This window comes from Liolophura sinensis, chromosome 6 (genome assembly GCF_032854445.1).
Source record: "Liolophura sinensis isolate JHLJ2023 chromosome 6, CUHK_Ljap_v2, whole genome shotgun sequence".
Taxonomy (NCBI): Eukaryota; Metazoa; Mollusca; class Polyplacophora; order Chitonida; family Chitonidae; genus Liolophura; species Liolophura sinensis.
Window position 1 is genome coordinate 1,749,588 of NC_088300.1, and position 17,329 is coordinate 1,766,916.

Here is a 17,329-nt window from a genome sequence, read left to right on the forward strand (position 1 = left end):
ATTTTTGCATCAGTCATTTTATTATCCGGGAGATTTGAACATGGCTGCGCGCATGGAGACATGAATTCTGCGAGACTGACATTTGAGAGGATCGCTGACAATGTCGTTATCTGAAGGAAAGACACATCGCTGTATCCAGTGCGGTAGACCAGCGCAAGAACTGTACCACGACTACCAAGCCGATGTCATTAAAATTGCCCACTGTGTAAGTATTGTTCTCAAAAGCACAACAACAACAACTTGGATGGTAGTTGCAGAATGTAACTCTGTATCGAGCAACACGCAGTGTTGGGAGAGTTACGGGGAGAAACTCGTTCTAATGTGCATCTTCACACGCACATTAAATCTTCCCTAGCGTAAATCGATGTCAACCGATATGCTTCCATAATCAACTAACCTGTTCTGAGTCTCACCAAACCAAAAACGATGAATGACAACTGCACGAATGTTGTTAATTTCCCAATACCTTCCTATGTTATCTTTTACCGCGTCATCTGCTTGATGCTGCCTTGTATAAGAGAAGTGCCCAGTTGTTTGCAGTCTCGAATACTGGGCATGCGGACTGTCATAGCCACAGCACGTACCTATATGGTAAAACGTACACTGTCTCTCACGTAGGCCTTCATGTGCCCTGCTTTTTTTTTTCTTTTTTTTTTTTGCTTACGAAAGCCTTAGACTAGTTTAGCATGAGCTGTAAATATCAGAATTGATGGCATTGCAAATCTTGTCTGCTTCACTGTAAGGGTGAGAAATATTTGGATACAACATAATCATGGCTACTAGTCAGTGTACAGTTACTGTGACTTTGCAACCACTGTAGCGTGCATGCCATTGAGGAGTCTGAAACATTGAAACTTAGGAATCTGTTAATATTGAAACTGAGGAATCTGTTAACACTGAAAGAGTACTCACAGCTGCATAAGGTTGAAACTGAGGAATCTGCTAACACTGAAAGAGTACTTACAGCTGCACAAGGTGGAAGTTGAGAAATCTGTTAACACTGGAAGAGTACTTACAGCTGCGCAAGGTTGACATTGAGGAATCTGTTAAAACTGAAAGAGTACTCACAGGTGCACAAGGTTGAAATTGAGGAACCTGCTAACACTGAAAGAGTACTTACAGCTGCACTAGGTTGAAATTGAGGAATCTTTTAACACTGAAAGGGTACTAGGAGGTGCACAAGGTTGAAACTGAGGAATCTGCTAACACTGAAAGAGTACTCACAGCTGCACAAGGTTGAAACTGAGGAATCTGCTAACACTGAAAGAGTACTCACAGCTGCACAAGGTTGAAACTGAGGAATCTGCTAACACTGAAAGAGTACTCACAGCTGGCCAATCATCAGCATTCTCTTTGGTCTCATGAATTGACTACTTGAGGCTTAAACAAAGCAGATTTAATTTACAGAAGATAGGCCGTTAATATGATTTTACCAAAAGTGAACCTTAAAGCTAAACCACTAAAAATATGGTTCCTAAAGTAGTTTTCCCAATAGATTTAGTAAAAGCTCTTCTCAGATTGGCCACAAAATAAGTGTGCATAATGTATAAACCAAAATGTTTCAGTTTAACTCTTTAAATTGCTTCAAAGTCCGATTTATTGCATTAGTGTCTTGTCTATCCACTATAAGAAGCCCACTGACAATCGAGAGCTGATATGTATTAATTTTATGTCACAGCCACTTTCAAGGATAGTGATTGGCCGAATTCATAAGGGCTTCAACCACGTGGCTATTCTTACTGAATTGCCCTTCAATGCCATGAGTGATGAATTCCATCTTTTTCGCTTTTCAAATCTTTATAGAATTTTAAAAATATTTTTCTTTGGTGCTTGTGTCCTATTTCCTTTTTTTCTATGTATGTATAGTTGCAAACTTTATGCTCACTTTAAGCTAAGAAAGTTTTTCTGTTTTAACAGAAGTTTAACTCCCCTGTTCTAACAACCTAGGTCAAGTACTGGTTACTGCCATCACTCAACTTGCCGCTGTTTTATCAACCCAGATACTCTTTAGACATGGGTGCTAAAGTTTGAACAGGTACGGAGAATCTGATCGCTTGAGAATTCTCCTGTCAGAAGCATTACTGTGCTATGAAACCACTTGCTAGGAGAGTGTTTCTCTTTTACGCAGTTAGGGAATCCCTTCTAGGTTTGACACATGTGAAGAATATGAAGGCAAGGGTGAACATGATGGGAAACACAACCATGACAACCCCACGAAATGTAATTGAGACAGTTTTTCCTTCTTCAGGTAGGGAATAGTTTTGAAAGTGAGGGATTTTCCACATCCTATTGGCCAATACTGCAATTTTATCCAAACACGCTTTAAGGCAAATCTGCCTGTTTGGGTTGAAGGAAATTAAATTCTGTGTTTCTGACTCCCTTAGAGCATGAAAGACTTTTATGTTTAGGCCAAATGTTAGGTCATGAGTGCAGGAACCTGGTAATGATGATAGTACTACATGTATCATTACCGGTGCTGTATGCCCGTGTCTGTGGGGGATTCCCCAAGGCCTTGATCCATGAATAGATGACCTGTTTGCGAAAATGAGGCTGTCATGATTTAAAAAGAGATTTGCTAGCAGCCTATAAGAAATCTGCCTCGGAAGCAATGGGGGTGATGTTTACTTGACCCTATATGTCACTCGAGTCAAGCGTCTCTAATTCTGTCACATGAATAGTTTCAGTGACATCCAAATCTGCAAAAATCACGAAATCACCCATTCAGTCCCATATTTTTTTTTTCTCATCTCTTGCTTTTGTGAAGAACTATCATTAATCTTAATTTGGTTGTGTGACCAGTGAAATGCAGTTATTATTTTTAGTACTCAGAAATGTCTTTCCTGACATGTACTCCTCATTCATTCCCTGTGTTCTAATTGGTACTCGAAGTACATGTTGGTAATATTAGTCTAGAAGAGTCAGGTGTGTTCAAGAAATTTTTGGTCTGGCTATAACAACATCATATATTCCCCAAAGTCCATGCAGATCCATTTTGTAAGTCATGTAAATGTTTATCGACAAATGCACATATATAGTGATTTATGAAGACGGAAAGTATGGACCATATTACAACATGTCCTGCAATTCCAACATGACCTACTTGTTAACATTTCTCTCCCCTTCGTATTCTGAATTGACTTTTTAGGAGCATTGCCAAGGTGTTGTGGATAAATACATAGAGTTTGATCCTGTTGTTATCTTGCTGGATGCATTCTTGCTGAAGAGGCAAGCTTTCCGACATGTTCTTTATAACACAGATATACAGGTAAGTGCAATCAAGGGAGGCAATGTAGTCAAGACCTGGTAATCAAAATTGTCTCCCTTTATTCCATCAAATAATGAGTTGGGATTTATGTATTATTGGTGATTGTCATTAACTGGTACAGAGTTTTGTGTTTTATAGTTGTTAATTATAGGGATTAGGCTGTGGTTGAATGGTTAAGGCGCTTTACTCCTTTCAATCCATAGGACACATGAGGTGCAGGTTCAAAACCTGCCCTGGACAGGGCCCCGCTCGTAGACACCCCCTGCTCTTAGACGCCCAACTAGTACTTCGCTCATTCTTAACATTTGTTGAAGACCACTTGTCTTCCACCAATATTACATGCATGCATGTACATCATATGTGGCAAAGTTTGTCAGTATTTTGCCAAAGGTTAGTGGTCACCTATAAAACCAACTGCTAACGTATAAGTGAAAACTTCTTCAATATGGTGTCAAACATCAATTAGAAAAATAAATGCATTTTTTAATCAGCGCTGCATTGCTACTATTTCCCTCTTGTCAGTCCCACTGGAAGTTGACCCTCGTGTTCTTGTTATGTGATGCATACACCAAGCTATTCAGGAGCAAGGGAGCTGTCAGTGAAAAACTCAAGCCAGATTATGTCTTTTATTCTGCTCTGGAATGGGACTTATATGTGATGTTCTTCATAGCCACAGCTGGTAAGCATTACCTTGTAGGATTGTCGTACAGTGAGTACAGGATGCGTTATCCTGTAGGATTGCTGTATGATTGTTATATTTCTAACAAAATTATAATCCTGCATTATTGCAATGATAGGAGATTTAGGATTACCCTAATCTTATCAAGTGTGGTAGTTATTTGTTATCAATATTGGATGGCTATACACATGTAAAGTGTGTTAGATGGGTGTCCTAGGATTGCTCCACTTATGTAAAGTGTGTTAGATAGGTGTCCTAGGATTGCTCCACTTATGTAAAGTGTGTTAGATAGGTGTCCTAGGATTGCTACAGCTATGTGAAGTGTGGTAGATAGGTGTCCAAGGATTGCTACATTTATGTAAAGTGTGTTAGATACATGTTACAGGATTGTTCCACTTATGTAAAGTTTGTTAGATAGGTGTCCTAGGATTGCTACAGTTATGTAAAGTGTGTTAGATAGGTGTGCCGTAGGATTGCTACAGTTATGTAAAGTGTGGTAGATAGGTGTCCAAGGATTGCTACATTTATGTAAAGTGTGTTAGATACATGTTACAGGATTGTTCCACTTATGTAAAGTTTGTTAGATAGGTGTCCTAGGATTGCTACAGTTATGTAAAGTGTGTTAGATAGGTGTGCCGTAGGATTGCTACAGTTATGTAAAGTGTGATAGATAGGTGTCCTAGGATTGCTCCACTTATGTAAAGTGTGTTAGATAGGTGTCCTAGGATTGCTACAGTTATGTAAAGTGTGTTAGATAGGTGTCCTAGGATTGCTCCACTTATGTAAAGTGTGTTAGATAGGTGTCCTAGGATTGCTACAGTTATGTAAAGTGTGGTAGATAGGTGTTCTAGGATTGCTCCACTTATGCAAAGTATGTTAGATAGGTGTCCTAGGATTGCTCCACTTATGTAAAGTGTGTTAGATACATGTTACAGGATTGTTCCACTTATGGAAAGTGTGTTGGATAGGTGTTCTAGGATTACCCCTTTTATGTAAAGTGTGGTAGATAGGTGTCCTAGGATTGCTACAGTTATGTAAAGTGTGTTAGGTGTTCTAGGATTGCTCCACTTCTGTAAAGTGTGTTGGATATTTGTTCTAGGATTGCTCCACTTCGGTAACGTGCATTATATAGGTGTTCTAGGATTGCTCCACTTCTGTATAGTGCATTAGATAGGTGTTCTAGGATTGCTTCACTTATGTAAAGTGCATTAGATAGGTGTTCTAGGAATGGTTCACTTATGTGTGTTAGGTGTTATAGGATTTGCTCCGCTTGTGTAAAGTGCATTAGGTAGGTGACCTAGGATTGCTCCACTTCTGTAAAGTGTGTTAGATAAATGTTCTAGGATTGCTCCACTTATGTAAAATACATTAGATAGGTGTTCTATGATTGCTCCACTTATGTAAAGTGTCTTAGATAGGTGTTCTAGGATTGTTCCAGTAAAGTGCATTGGATAGGTGTTCTAGGATTGGTTCACTTATGTAAAGTGTGTTGGGTGCTCTAGGATTGGTCCACTTATGTAAAACTGTGTTAGGTGTTCTAGGATTGCTCCACTTATGTAAGGTGCATTAGATAGGTTTTCTAGGATTGCTCCACTTCTGTAAAGTGCATTAGATAGGTGATCTAGGATTGCTCCACTTCTGTAAAGTGCAGTAGATAGGTGATCTAGGATTCCTCCGCTTATGTAAAGTGCATTGGATAGGTGTTCTAGGATTGCTTCACTTATGTAAAGTGCATTAGATAGGTTTTCTAGGATTGCTCCACTTATGTAAAGTGTGTTAGATAGGTGATCTAGGATTGCTCCACTTATGTAAAGTGTGTTAGATAGGTGTTACAGGATTGTTCCAGTTATGTAAAGTGTGTTAGATAGGTGTTACAGGATTGTTCTAGTTATGTAAAGTGTGTTAGATAGGTGTTCTAGGATTGGTTCACTTATGCAAACTGTGTTAGGTGTTCTAGGATTGCTCCACTTATGTAAGGTGCATTAGATAGGTGATCTAGGATTGCTCCACTTCTGTAAAGTGCAGTAGATAGGTGATCTAGGATTGGTTCACATATGTAAAGTGGGTTAGGTGTTCTAGGATTGCTCCACTTATGTAAAGTGTCTTAGATAGGTGTTACAGGATTGTTCCAGTTATGTAAAGTGTGTTAGGTGTTCTAGGATTGCTCCAGTTATGTAAAGTGTGTTAGATAGGTGTTCTAGGATTGGTTCACGTATGTAAAGTGTGTTAGGTCCTCTAGGATTGCTCCACTTATGTAAAGTGTGTTAGATAGGTGTTCTAGGATTGCTCCACTTATGTAAAATACATTAGATAGGTGTTCTAGGATTGCCCCACTTCTGTAAAGTGTGTTAGATAGGTGTTACAGGATTGTTCCAGTTATGTAAAGTGTGTTAGATAGGTGTTCTAGGATTGGTTCACATATGTAAAGTGTGTTAGGTGTTCTAGGATTGCTCCATTTATGTAAAGTGCATTAGATAGGTGTTCTAGGATTGGTTCACTTACATGTATGTAAAGTGTGTTAGGTGTTCTAGGATTGCTTCACGTATGTAAAGTGCATTAGATAGGTTTTGCCAGGTAGGGCTATTCAGCATCTGTAAAGTTGCTTGACAGTGTATAGTGTGGAATTGTTCTTCACCAGTGCCATGTGTTGGACAGATGTTGGTGTGTAGGATTGTTCTACACCTATGCAGTGTGCTGGACAGGTATTGGTATGTAGGATTGTTCACACCTGTGCAGTGTGTTGGACAGGTATTGGTATGTAGGATTGTTCACACCTGTGCAGTGTGTTAGACAGGTATTGATATGTAGGATTGTTCCACACCTGTGCAGTGTGTTGGACAGATATTGGTGTGTAGGATTGTTCACACCAATGCAGTGTGTTGGACAGGTATTGGTATGTAGGATTGTTCTTCACAAGTGCAGTGTGTTGGACAGATATTGGTGTGTAGGATTGTTCTACACCTATGCAGTGTGTTGGACAGATATTGGTGTGTAGGATTGTTCGCACCTGTGCAGTGTGTTGGACAGGTATTGGTATGTAGGATTTTTCTACACCTATGCAGTGTTTTAAGTAGGTGTTATCATGAAACATTCTTCTACCCCTCTAAAGTTGGTAGGTGTTGTTATATAGTATTGCTGTAGAAGCTTTAAAGTTGATAGGTGTTATCATATAGCGTTGCCCTGGAAGCTCTAAAGTTGATAGGTGTTATCATATAGTGTGGCTCTAAAAGCTCTAAAGTTGATAGGTTATCATATAGTGTTGCTCCAGAAGCTCTAATGTTGATAGGTGCTATCAAATAGCATTGCTCTAGAAGTTCTAAAGTTGATAGGTTATCATATAGTGTTGCTCTAGAAGCTCTAAAGTTGATAGGTTATTATATAGTGTAGCTCCAGAAGCTCTAAAGTTGATAGGTGTTATCAAATAGCATTGCTGTAGAAACTCTAAAGTTGATAGGTGCTATCAAATAGCATTGTTCTAGAAGTTCTAAAGCTGATAGGTTATCATATAGTGTTGCTCTAGAAGGTCTAAAGTTGATAGGTGTTATCATATTGTACTCCTCTAGAAGCTCTAAAGTTGATAGGTTATCATATAATGTTGCTCTAGAAGCTCTAAAATTGATAGGTGTTATCATATAGTACTCCTCTAGAAGTTCTAAAGTTGATAGGTGCTATCAAATAGTATTGTTCTAGAAGTTCTAAAGCTGATAGGTTATCATATAGTGTTGCTCTAGAAGCTCTAAAGTTGATAGGTGTTATCATATTGTACTCCTCTAGAAGCTCTAAAATTGATAGGTGTTATCATATAGTACTCCTCTAGAAGTTCTAAAGTTGATAGGTGCTATCAAATAGCATTGCTCTAGAAGCTCTAAAGTTGATAGGTGCTATCAAGTAGCATTGCTCTAAAAGCTCTAAAGTTGGTAAGTGTCATGATATAGTATTGTTGTACACCTACAAGGTGGAAGAGACAAATGCTATCCTGTAGGATTTCTTTATACATGTAAAGTTCAGTTAAGTAGGTGTTATACTGTAGGATATGCTGTTCAACGCAGTGGTTTTGGTTGGTTGTGAAATATAATTTTCAAAGTGTGTTTGACAAGAAGGATTTCAGGTGCAAACCAGTAAAAAACATCTGGCCTAAATCAGTAGTTCAGTATGAATCTTTCACTCATTAAATTGTTCAGTTTCAACTGTTTCTTGTTCTATGCCATGTAAAGGCCAATAAAAGTATTTGTCATGGCTTCTCTGTAAATATGGTATTAAAACTATATCTCAGTCTATGGTTGTTTTGCCATAATTACTATTACAGAGTTTGGCAGATATTGAGTTTTTAACAAGTGCATACTGTCACTGCTTTGGTGTTCTTGTTTTTTGTTCTCTTTTTTTATCCAGAAATGACCATCTGCGTAGTAACAATGTATGCCTTAGTCTGCCTTGTGTCAAAGCTGTTAAAGCATTCCACTGTATCATTCAGGTAAGTATTTATATCAGCAGATTTCAGATTTGCCCAATTTGTTTTTGTTTTACATAAAAAATTGAGCCTAAATTGGGCTAAGTAGAGGGATTTCCACCTGAATACTATTCTATGAGTGAGATTTAGTTATTTTGCTTGGTGACATTACTCCAGACATTTTCTGGTGTGACTTTGCGTGGAAAACCTCTATCTTATTTTGTGATTTTATGGCTGGAAAACATATTTTGTTATTTAGTAATTTGTTGTGTGACTTTGTGCCTGGAAAACATGTGTAGTATTTTGTGTGTGACTTTGTGCCTGGAAAACCTGTATAGTAATTTGTTGTGTGACTTTGTGCCTGGAAAACCTGTATAGTAATTTGTTGTGTGACTTTGTGCCTGGAAAACCTGTGTAGTATTTTGTTGTGTGACTTTGTGCCTGGAAAACCTGTATAGTAATTTGTTGTGCGACTTTGTGCCTGGAAAACCTGTGTAGTATTTTGTGTGTGACTTTGTGCCTGGAAAACCTGTATAGTAATTTGTTGTGTGACTTTGTGCCTGGAAAACCTGTATAGTAATTTGTTGTGTGACTTTGTGCCTGGAAAACCTGTGTAGTATTTTGTTGTGTGACTTTGTGCCCGGAAAACCTCTATAGTATTTTGTTATGTGACTTTTTGTGGAAAACGTCTATAGTATTTTGTTGTGTGACTTTGTGCCTATAAAACCAGTATAGTATTTTGTTGTGTGACTTTGTGTCTTTCTGAAGAGCCAAAAATCTATGTAACTATTGCTGTTGATGTTTGTAAGTAGATGCTATTTGTATTTTGAACATGCTGTGTATCTTCCAGTCCACTCTAACTGGTTTGATGTAAACATACATATGTAGTGTTTGTGAATAATGTTGATATTATTTGTGAGACTTTAATACATTTGGGTCGTGTTTTAACAGAGAAGTGCTCAGAGGAACGCTGCTGTCAAACTTTGGGAAGTTGCTGGTGGTGCCTGCCATTTTGTGGGGACAGAGTGACAGTCTTCTCTATCTGTGGCTGACTAAGACATTTGTGCTGGGAGCTAATGTCCAGGCAGTGAGAGGTAACTCAATCTACCCAGTTGTTACAGCCCATTGAAAATCTTTGTTTTTCTTTGTGGTTCCTTACTTGATTATGATATTTCATACAAGGAGATAGGCAAATGTCAGCATTGGCACTGGCCAGTGAAATGACCAAGATAATTTTGAAGAGAGCAAAAATGAACGGCTCTAAATTAGAACTACTAAAATTGATGACGTATTAAGATTGATTAATTACTTGTCCACTTGAAATGCTATGAAACAATATAACAGCCTGTACGTGGAACAGTCCGCCAGCAGTTTCCTCCCACCATAGTGCTTGCCACCACCCTATAAGTGAAATAGTCCCTGAATGCAGCGGCATAAAACACCAATCAAATAAATAAACATGTATGCAACAGCCAGACAAGACTTGTATGCACATAAAATGTGGAAAAATGACAGTGTGGCTGATACCCAGATAAATGGAGTGTTTGGTGACAGTGAATTGGCTGTGACAAATAAGCACCTTTCATGGATTTTAGTGATTCATGGGTATGTATTATCTAATGATACAGAGGCAAGATGGGAAATTCAAACCAGGAACAGCCCAGGGAAACCCATGACCATCTGCAGGTTGCAGGCATTACCACATACAACCATAGAGAATGCCAGCACTGGCTGGACTTGAAATCAGAGCGACCACATTATATGAGAGGCTTCTTGGTCACTGTGCTGCACTATCATGCTAACAACTTGGTCACAGAGTACCCTGTAAATCTTGTGTATGAGTACATTCAGAATTGAACCCAGTCTTCTTGCATACATACAGAATGTACTGACCTCTCTGCCACCAGATAGAAGAGGTTGGCATGAGAACTGAATGAACGACTACACAAGTCACAGACAAATAATTTTATGGGTGAAATATTTTTTTTTAAATGATTTCTCTTCCCAAATAAGGATGTGTGAAATTAGGAAGTGAATGTGTTGTTGATAGGCTCAAACTGTCAAAATCCATAGAGTGCATGTTATGTTTGAAATACATACGTATATAATATTTGAAGTGTTCTGATTGTTTTCTGAGGTGAGTTTGAGCTAAGGTATATATTTTGGAAAAGTCAAAGGTTGTAACATTGAATTTAATTTTACTAGGAAGGTGTTGATTTTAATTTTGCCAGAGTTGATTTCCTGGAAAATCTGAGATATAAATTTTTGAATGTAATCCACTAAACGTTGCTGAAGGCCACCCATGGAGCTGAGTATGTGGCAGTGAAAACATTAGATTTTATCAGTTAGCGTTATGTCATCATTGTGCTGTCTTGTGGTTGACATTGATTTTATCTATAAGATCATTTGAGGCCTCTCCAGCATTTCTGTCTGCAGGAAACATGCTACCCTTCAGACCTCAGCCTCTGCTGCTACAATTGGTTTCTCGTTTCCAGGGGCAACATGATAAACAGCTCTGTGCAGGAATTGTGTCAGTTATGTGGACAGACGTCAGCAGTGTATTGTTTATGTGTTATCCGTCACGCGCCCAGCCAGTTGGGAGGCTGATTCATGATACAACACAAATGTCATTGCCAGTACAGACTGCAGAGTACTAAAATACTACTCACCCAGTATAAAGCAGATAGCCATTTTATGCTGCTATATGTAATTTTTTTTAAAAAATGAAAGAAGTGAAGAAAAATGGTTTTACAAAGTGAAAATAGGAAACTACTTCATCTTTGGTGGAATATCAATTGCACTACATATACGTCTAGAGGTTAGGATTGTACTGCATATATGTTCAGTGGCAAGCTTTGTACTGCATATATGTGCAGTGGCAAGCTTTGTACTGCATATATGTGTAGTGGCAAGCATTGTACTGCATATATGTTCAGTGGCAAGCTTTGTACTGCATATATGTTCAGTGGCAAGCTTTGTACTGCATATATGTGTAGTGGCAAGCATTGTACTGCATATATGAGCAGTGGCAAGCATTGTACTGCATATATGTGCAGTGGCAAGCATTGTTTTGCATATATGTTCAATGGCAAGCATTGTACTGCATATATGTGTAGTGGCAAGCATTGTACTGCATATATATGCAGTGGCAAGCATTGTACTGCATATATGTTCAGTGGCAAGCATTGTACTGCATATATGTGCAGTGGCAAGCATTGTAATGTATATATGTGTAGTGGCAAGCATTGTACTGCACATATGTGCAGTGGCAAGCATTGTACTGCATATATGTTCAGGGGCAAGCATTGTACTGCATATATGTTCAGTGGCAAGCATTGCACTGCATATATGTGCAGTGGCAAGCATTGTACTGCATACATGTGCAGTGGCAAGCATTGTACTGCATATACGCACAGTGGCAAGCATTGTACTGCATACATGTGCAGAGGCAAGCATTGTACTGCATACACGCACAGTGGCAAGCATTGTACTGAATATACATGTATTGGCAAGCATTGTACTGCATACATGTGCAGTGGCAAGCATTGTACTGCGGCAAGCATTGTACTGCATATATGTGTAGTGGCAAGCATTGTACTGCATATATATGCAGTGGCAAACATTGTACTGAATATGCATGTATTGGCAGTCATTGTACTGCATATATGTGTATTGGCAGTCATTGTACTGCATATATGTGTATTGGCAGTCATTGTACTGCATATATGTGTATTGGCAGTCATTGTACTGCATATATGTGTATTGGCAGTCATTGTACTGCATATATGTGTATTGGCAGTCATTGTACTGCATATATGTGTATTGGCGGTCATTGTACTGCATATACATGTATTGGCAGTCATTTAGTTTCTTGTGTCATAATGAAATCTAGCCTTCTATTTTCTATATTGACCTAAGAGTAAAGAAATAATTCGCAATACACATATAGACTCTCAGCTATGTGAACAGATGTTTAAATGAAGCCATTTATGTGATGCTGTCTTGCACATGGATGCAGTTGCAGTGAAGAGTCTCACCATAATAAACATTGAGATGTGTTTACTTTAGGATGAAAGCTTTCGCAGCTAAATTAGCCACGCCCATTTGTCTGAGTGCATTAGACCTCAGTGGGTTACCTCGCCCCAAGGCCTGTCAAATTTTGGGGATTTTGGATCCTTTTCAAATTATAAGAGGCTCTGAAAAGAAACATTTGTTACAGTTTTTGGTTTACCATTTGCATTTTAGTCTGTTCGTTTCCACAGTAGTATCCCCAAGAAGATCACCTTGGTTGCCTTGGTTCTCTGGTTTGCTCTTTACAGTTTGATCTCTTCCAGCCATTCTGCTCTCCCTTAGTCAGTCTTGTCTCCCCTAGCCACTGGTTTCCCCCAGGTATCAAGCTCTCCTCCAGGCAGTTTTTTTTCCTCCAGACACTCCAACTACCTCCAGGCATTGGGTCTCTATACAGCTTGGTCTCCTCCAGATACTAAGGTCACCTCCAGGCACTCTGGTCTCCTCCTGGCAGTCTTTTTCTCCTCCAGGTACTCACTCTCCTCCAGTCACTTGGATTCACTCTGGGCACTATGAACTCTCTCCAGGCACTCTGAACTCTCTCCAGGCATCCAGTTTTCCTCCACTCTGGTCTCCTCCAGACACTCATTTTTTTTCCTCCAGACACTCCAAGCTTTAATCCAACCATTAAACTGACCACCGTTTTAAATATTTAACACCTAGTAATGAGTTTATCAGTCAAATCAAATTTCTTTCTGTAGGACATCAGAGAGGGAAATATTCTTCTCGCAGAAGTTTATAGTGTACATAATCAGGAATATATTTATCTATGATGTTTCATGTAATGCCTCACATAGGAAAACAAACCAGGAGTCTCAGCTTAACACAGGAGATAGGGCATTTCCCAGAACTTTCTCACTAGCTTTTGTTGTCTCAAACAGCCAACTCGTTATTTCTTTGACATTCCCAATTTGTGACCTGGTATCTTAACATCTCTTGTGAGATGAGGCTCTGTGATGTTTTGTTTCTTGGTGGAGGGCGGCATCGTGCAGCTGAAAACGCTGATTGCAGCACCGGGTGCAGTTGCATAACAACTGGCATTGTTCCAGCAAGATGTGCAGATGATAGTAGATCTAGTAAATAAAACAGCCCTTCTGCATTTCTTTCTCTGTCGCTTTGACCTGATCGATTTACACCAAGCGTTCTGACAGCACAGCTGGCCGAGGGATCGCTAAGGCAGGCGAAAAAAAAACAGGAAATTCCTGTAAAACCCAGCAGTCATTGATGTGCTAGAGGGTAGTTAGTGGGAGCATTAAAGGCCCAGTTACTGATTGTCTTTGGTTAGGATGTGAAAAAAGTGGAATGCTATGTCATTCTGACTTTTGCAGTGCCTTCATTCTGCTGTTTGGTGGATCACAGACCAGGCCCGGGGATCATGAAACCATCTTAGGCTTAAGTCAAAATTTCAGTCGTGAAACTTGGAAAGCTCCTTTCCGTTATTTTAGCTGAAATTCATTTTACTATAACATATCTAGAATTTACGTTGTCAAGAAATATTTTGACCTTGTTACAGAAGAAATAACTGTTTTAAAGCGATTTGAAATTATGACTTAAGTGTAAGACCTAAGGGGACCTAAGCATTTCCTGGCTGTTTTATACTGGAGTGATGTATAAACATTAAAAAATTTAAAAAGTGGTCAAGAGTGTCACTGTGTTTACTGGCAAACCCAGCACTGCACTTATTTTCTGTGTAGAACAAATAAATTTTCTGAGTAAATAAAGTTGTTAAAGTATTTCTGAGTAAAACAGTGGGCATGTTCCTAAATCAGCTGAGCAACTGTATTTCTTTTCTGTAAATCTCAGTCAGTATATCTGTTTCGTAAGTAGTCTCCGCAGGTTTACAACCAGAATAATTTAAAAGAATTTGGAATAACTTTGGAACCCTGCAGATGCGGGCAGTGTTGTAGTGTTACAGTGTTGCACTGTTGCATTGTTGTGGTGTTGCATCGCTGCACTATTTTGAGTTAAGACTGGTATACAGTGGATGTTTTGCCACAACCTGACCCAGTGCAGCTGTAGCTCACTCAGAAATGGGTTCATATTGGTGACAGATTGACTAGTGTATACATGGACCTCCCCACAATGAATGTCGAAGCAAGTCAGCTTCACAAACATGAAATATCGCCCTGAGGTTTTTGGCATTTGCAGATTCTAAATTGCTGCTGCAATGGCCACGATAGCTGTATACTTTGTCAAAATCATCTGTCTTGTTTTCCATTCTCCACACATATGTGGCATACAGGGTATCGTGAACTTCAAGGGACACCACTGTCCCCAAAGCGAGCTAATATGCCATGAAAATTCCTCTTTCACAAATTTTAGATTTCCATTTCTTGTGTTACCATACATGTACACGGTTGTCATCCAGATAAAGAGGACTCTCTCTCTCTCTGCTTCTTTTTTCAGTTGTTTGTCAGTTGGGTCCCTTCCTGTCATTTGTTTCAGTCAGTCTTGCCCACCTCCTTCAGTTACTGGCAGCTGACTGGTTACACAGCAGATGTAGCACGTCGGGAATTGGCTGATGTGTCTCCTGGCCTGATTGACAGTTAATGGAACAGATATAAACTTGCTCACTAGAGCTCTAATAACATGCTGACATTTTCTCCAGATTAACAATTAATATAAATTTATCACAAAAATGTTCTTCAGGTGTGAATTTCAAAGATGTGCAAAAACCTAAAATGTAAATGAACTTATATGGGAAAAATGGCTTCATCTACACAGAAATGTCAAGGTGACAGGAAATAAGAATCATACATTGACTGTATCGTCTGGACAGTGGACTAGCAATGTATTTGCTGTGGATTTTTCTATAACACGGTTAGACTTATATCAGAGAAAGAAACTATCACAGAGTTAAATTTCTGTCACAAAAGGGAATATCTTTGACAGAAACTTGTGCGAGAGGACAGAAGAAAACCTCTCATCTTTTGTCTGTAACTTAAGCAAGTGAAATAAATTATATTTCAAAAGATCATGTATGCAGGTGTTCTTTTTGATAGTGAAAGCCTTGCTGGAATTGGTGTGCAGGAAAACCAGTGGTTGTTGCATACTCCTATCACCAGCTGGCTTTAGATGTGAAGTTTTTATTTATTTCACATATATCTAATGGTTCTGCTACCACTGTACAAGTGAAATGAGATTAAATATGGTGTGTAAATATCAAGAAAATGTATTACAATTTTCATCACAGAATTCTGTGTGTGAATCTACTAGATTTAGTATTTGTGGTTATAGGTTTGGAAAATTTTTCAACTGATAACAAAATCTGTTGTAGTGTAGTGTAATATTTTCTTAATCTCGGCATTTTCTCTTTGTGAAATGGTGTGGTGGGAGAACAGGAAGGGTGACGGAGAGGGGTGGGGTGACGGTGACGGAGAGTGGGGAGGGAGAGGGGTGGGTGGAGGAGGAGCGAATTAGGGTGGTGGAGGGCTGTACATAGAATCCTATATAGTGAATAGTTTACTAAATTGAGAATGTAGTTAATGGCTCTGTCTTGTCATGAACTGTTGTTTAACCGACATCTAGGTTGTCATGTCTCTGTTAGCCTTATCTCCCAAAAATCTTCTCATTCTACGTTTTTTTTTTTTTCTGTTCGGTGATGTTTTTGTTGTTGATATTTAATACTTTCAACATGTCAACCATTTTAAGTGAGTGCCACAAAAACAGCCCCTAGACAAGGCTCCAGGGGTTTTTAGCTGGCATTCGTGTACATATATACAGCTGGAGAGGCATTACACCCTCATGAACTTCTTCCTGAAACTGTCAACTGATCTCCTTTCATTGTCGAAGACAAAGGGAGAAAAAACTTGTAAAGGGCAGAAGAGTTTGTTGGTAAATTCCAAGGTATTTCCAGATGGTAAATTTGCTTGCCTGGCAACAGTGCCAGTCATTTTGGTGTCGTGTACTAACATATATGGAGGATAAGATAAATAACTAAACTGTGTTCTAGAAAGGTTACCAAGATGACCAAAACAACCATGTGAGACACATCCACCCCCCAACACTACCAACCCTTTCCTCTCTTCTTACCTCAGTCACCTTATTTCTCCAACTGCCTACAGATTTTGCAAAATGGTTCTTCTTTTGCTCTGTGACATGAAAAAATCCCAAAATGGATCAAACATAAAATGATTGAAAAAATTATAATGTGACTTGATTTATGAATTTTAGGAACTTAAAAAAATTACTTATTTTGGCCAGTAACACTTGATGAACCTGATACAGTCAAGGGTTCTGAGGCAAAGGTTCCTGAAGTGTATAGTGCACACTCCACATGTATAGGGTGGGGTTGTGAATGTAAACTTCTTGGCTGGCAAAGGTTCCTGAAATGTATAGTGCACACTTCACAGATATAGGGAAGGGTTCTGATTATAAACTTCTTGGCTGGCAAAGGTTCCTGAAATGTATAGTGCTCACTTCACAGATATAGGGAAGGGTTCTGAATATAAACTTCTTGGCTGGCAAAGGTTCCTGAAGTGTATAGTGAACACTCCACATGTATAGGGTGGGGTTGTGAATGTAAACTTTTTCGCTGGCAAAGGTTCCTGAAGTGTATAGTGAACACTCCACAGATATAGGGAAGGGTTGTGAATGTAAACTTCTTGGCTGGCAAAGGTTCCTGAAGTGTATAGTGCACACTCCACAGATATAGAGAAAAGTTCTGAATATAAACTTCCTGGCTGGCAAAGGTTCCTGAAGTGCATAGTGTACACTCCACAGATATAGGGAAGGGTTGTGAATGTAAACTTCTTGGCTGGCAAAGGTTCCTGAAGTGTATAGTGAACACCCCACAGATATAGGGAAGTGTTGTGAATGTAAACCTCTTGGCTGGCAAAGATTCCTGAAGCGTATAGTGCACACTCCACAG

General features: G+C 39.1%; 1 protein-coding gene across 1 annotated transcript; it reads left to right on the forward strand.

Annotated features, from left to right (window-relative positions):
• Window positions 1-57: 57 nt before the first annotated feature.
• LOC135466741 (protein ARV1-like) lies at window positions 58-15,386 on the forward strand. Its single transcript, XM_064744403.1, has 6 exons — window positions 58-205; window positions 3,146-3,265; window positions 3,788-3,944; window positions 8,334-8,415; window positions 9,343-9,485; window positions 14,866-15,386. Exons 1-6 carry the CDS (start codon window positions 101-103, stop codon window positions 14,979-14,981), a joined length of 723 nt encoding a protein of 240 aa, XP_064600473.1. The 5' UTR covers window positions 58-100; the 3' UTR covers window positions 14,982-15,386.
• The last annotated feature ends 1,943 nt before the right edge of the window (window positions 15,387-17,329 follow it).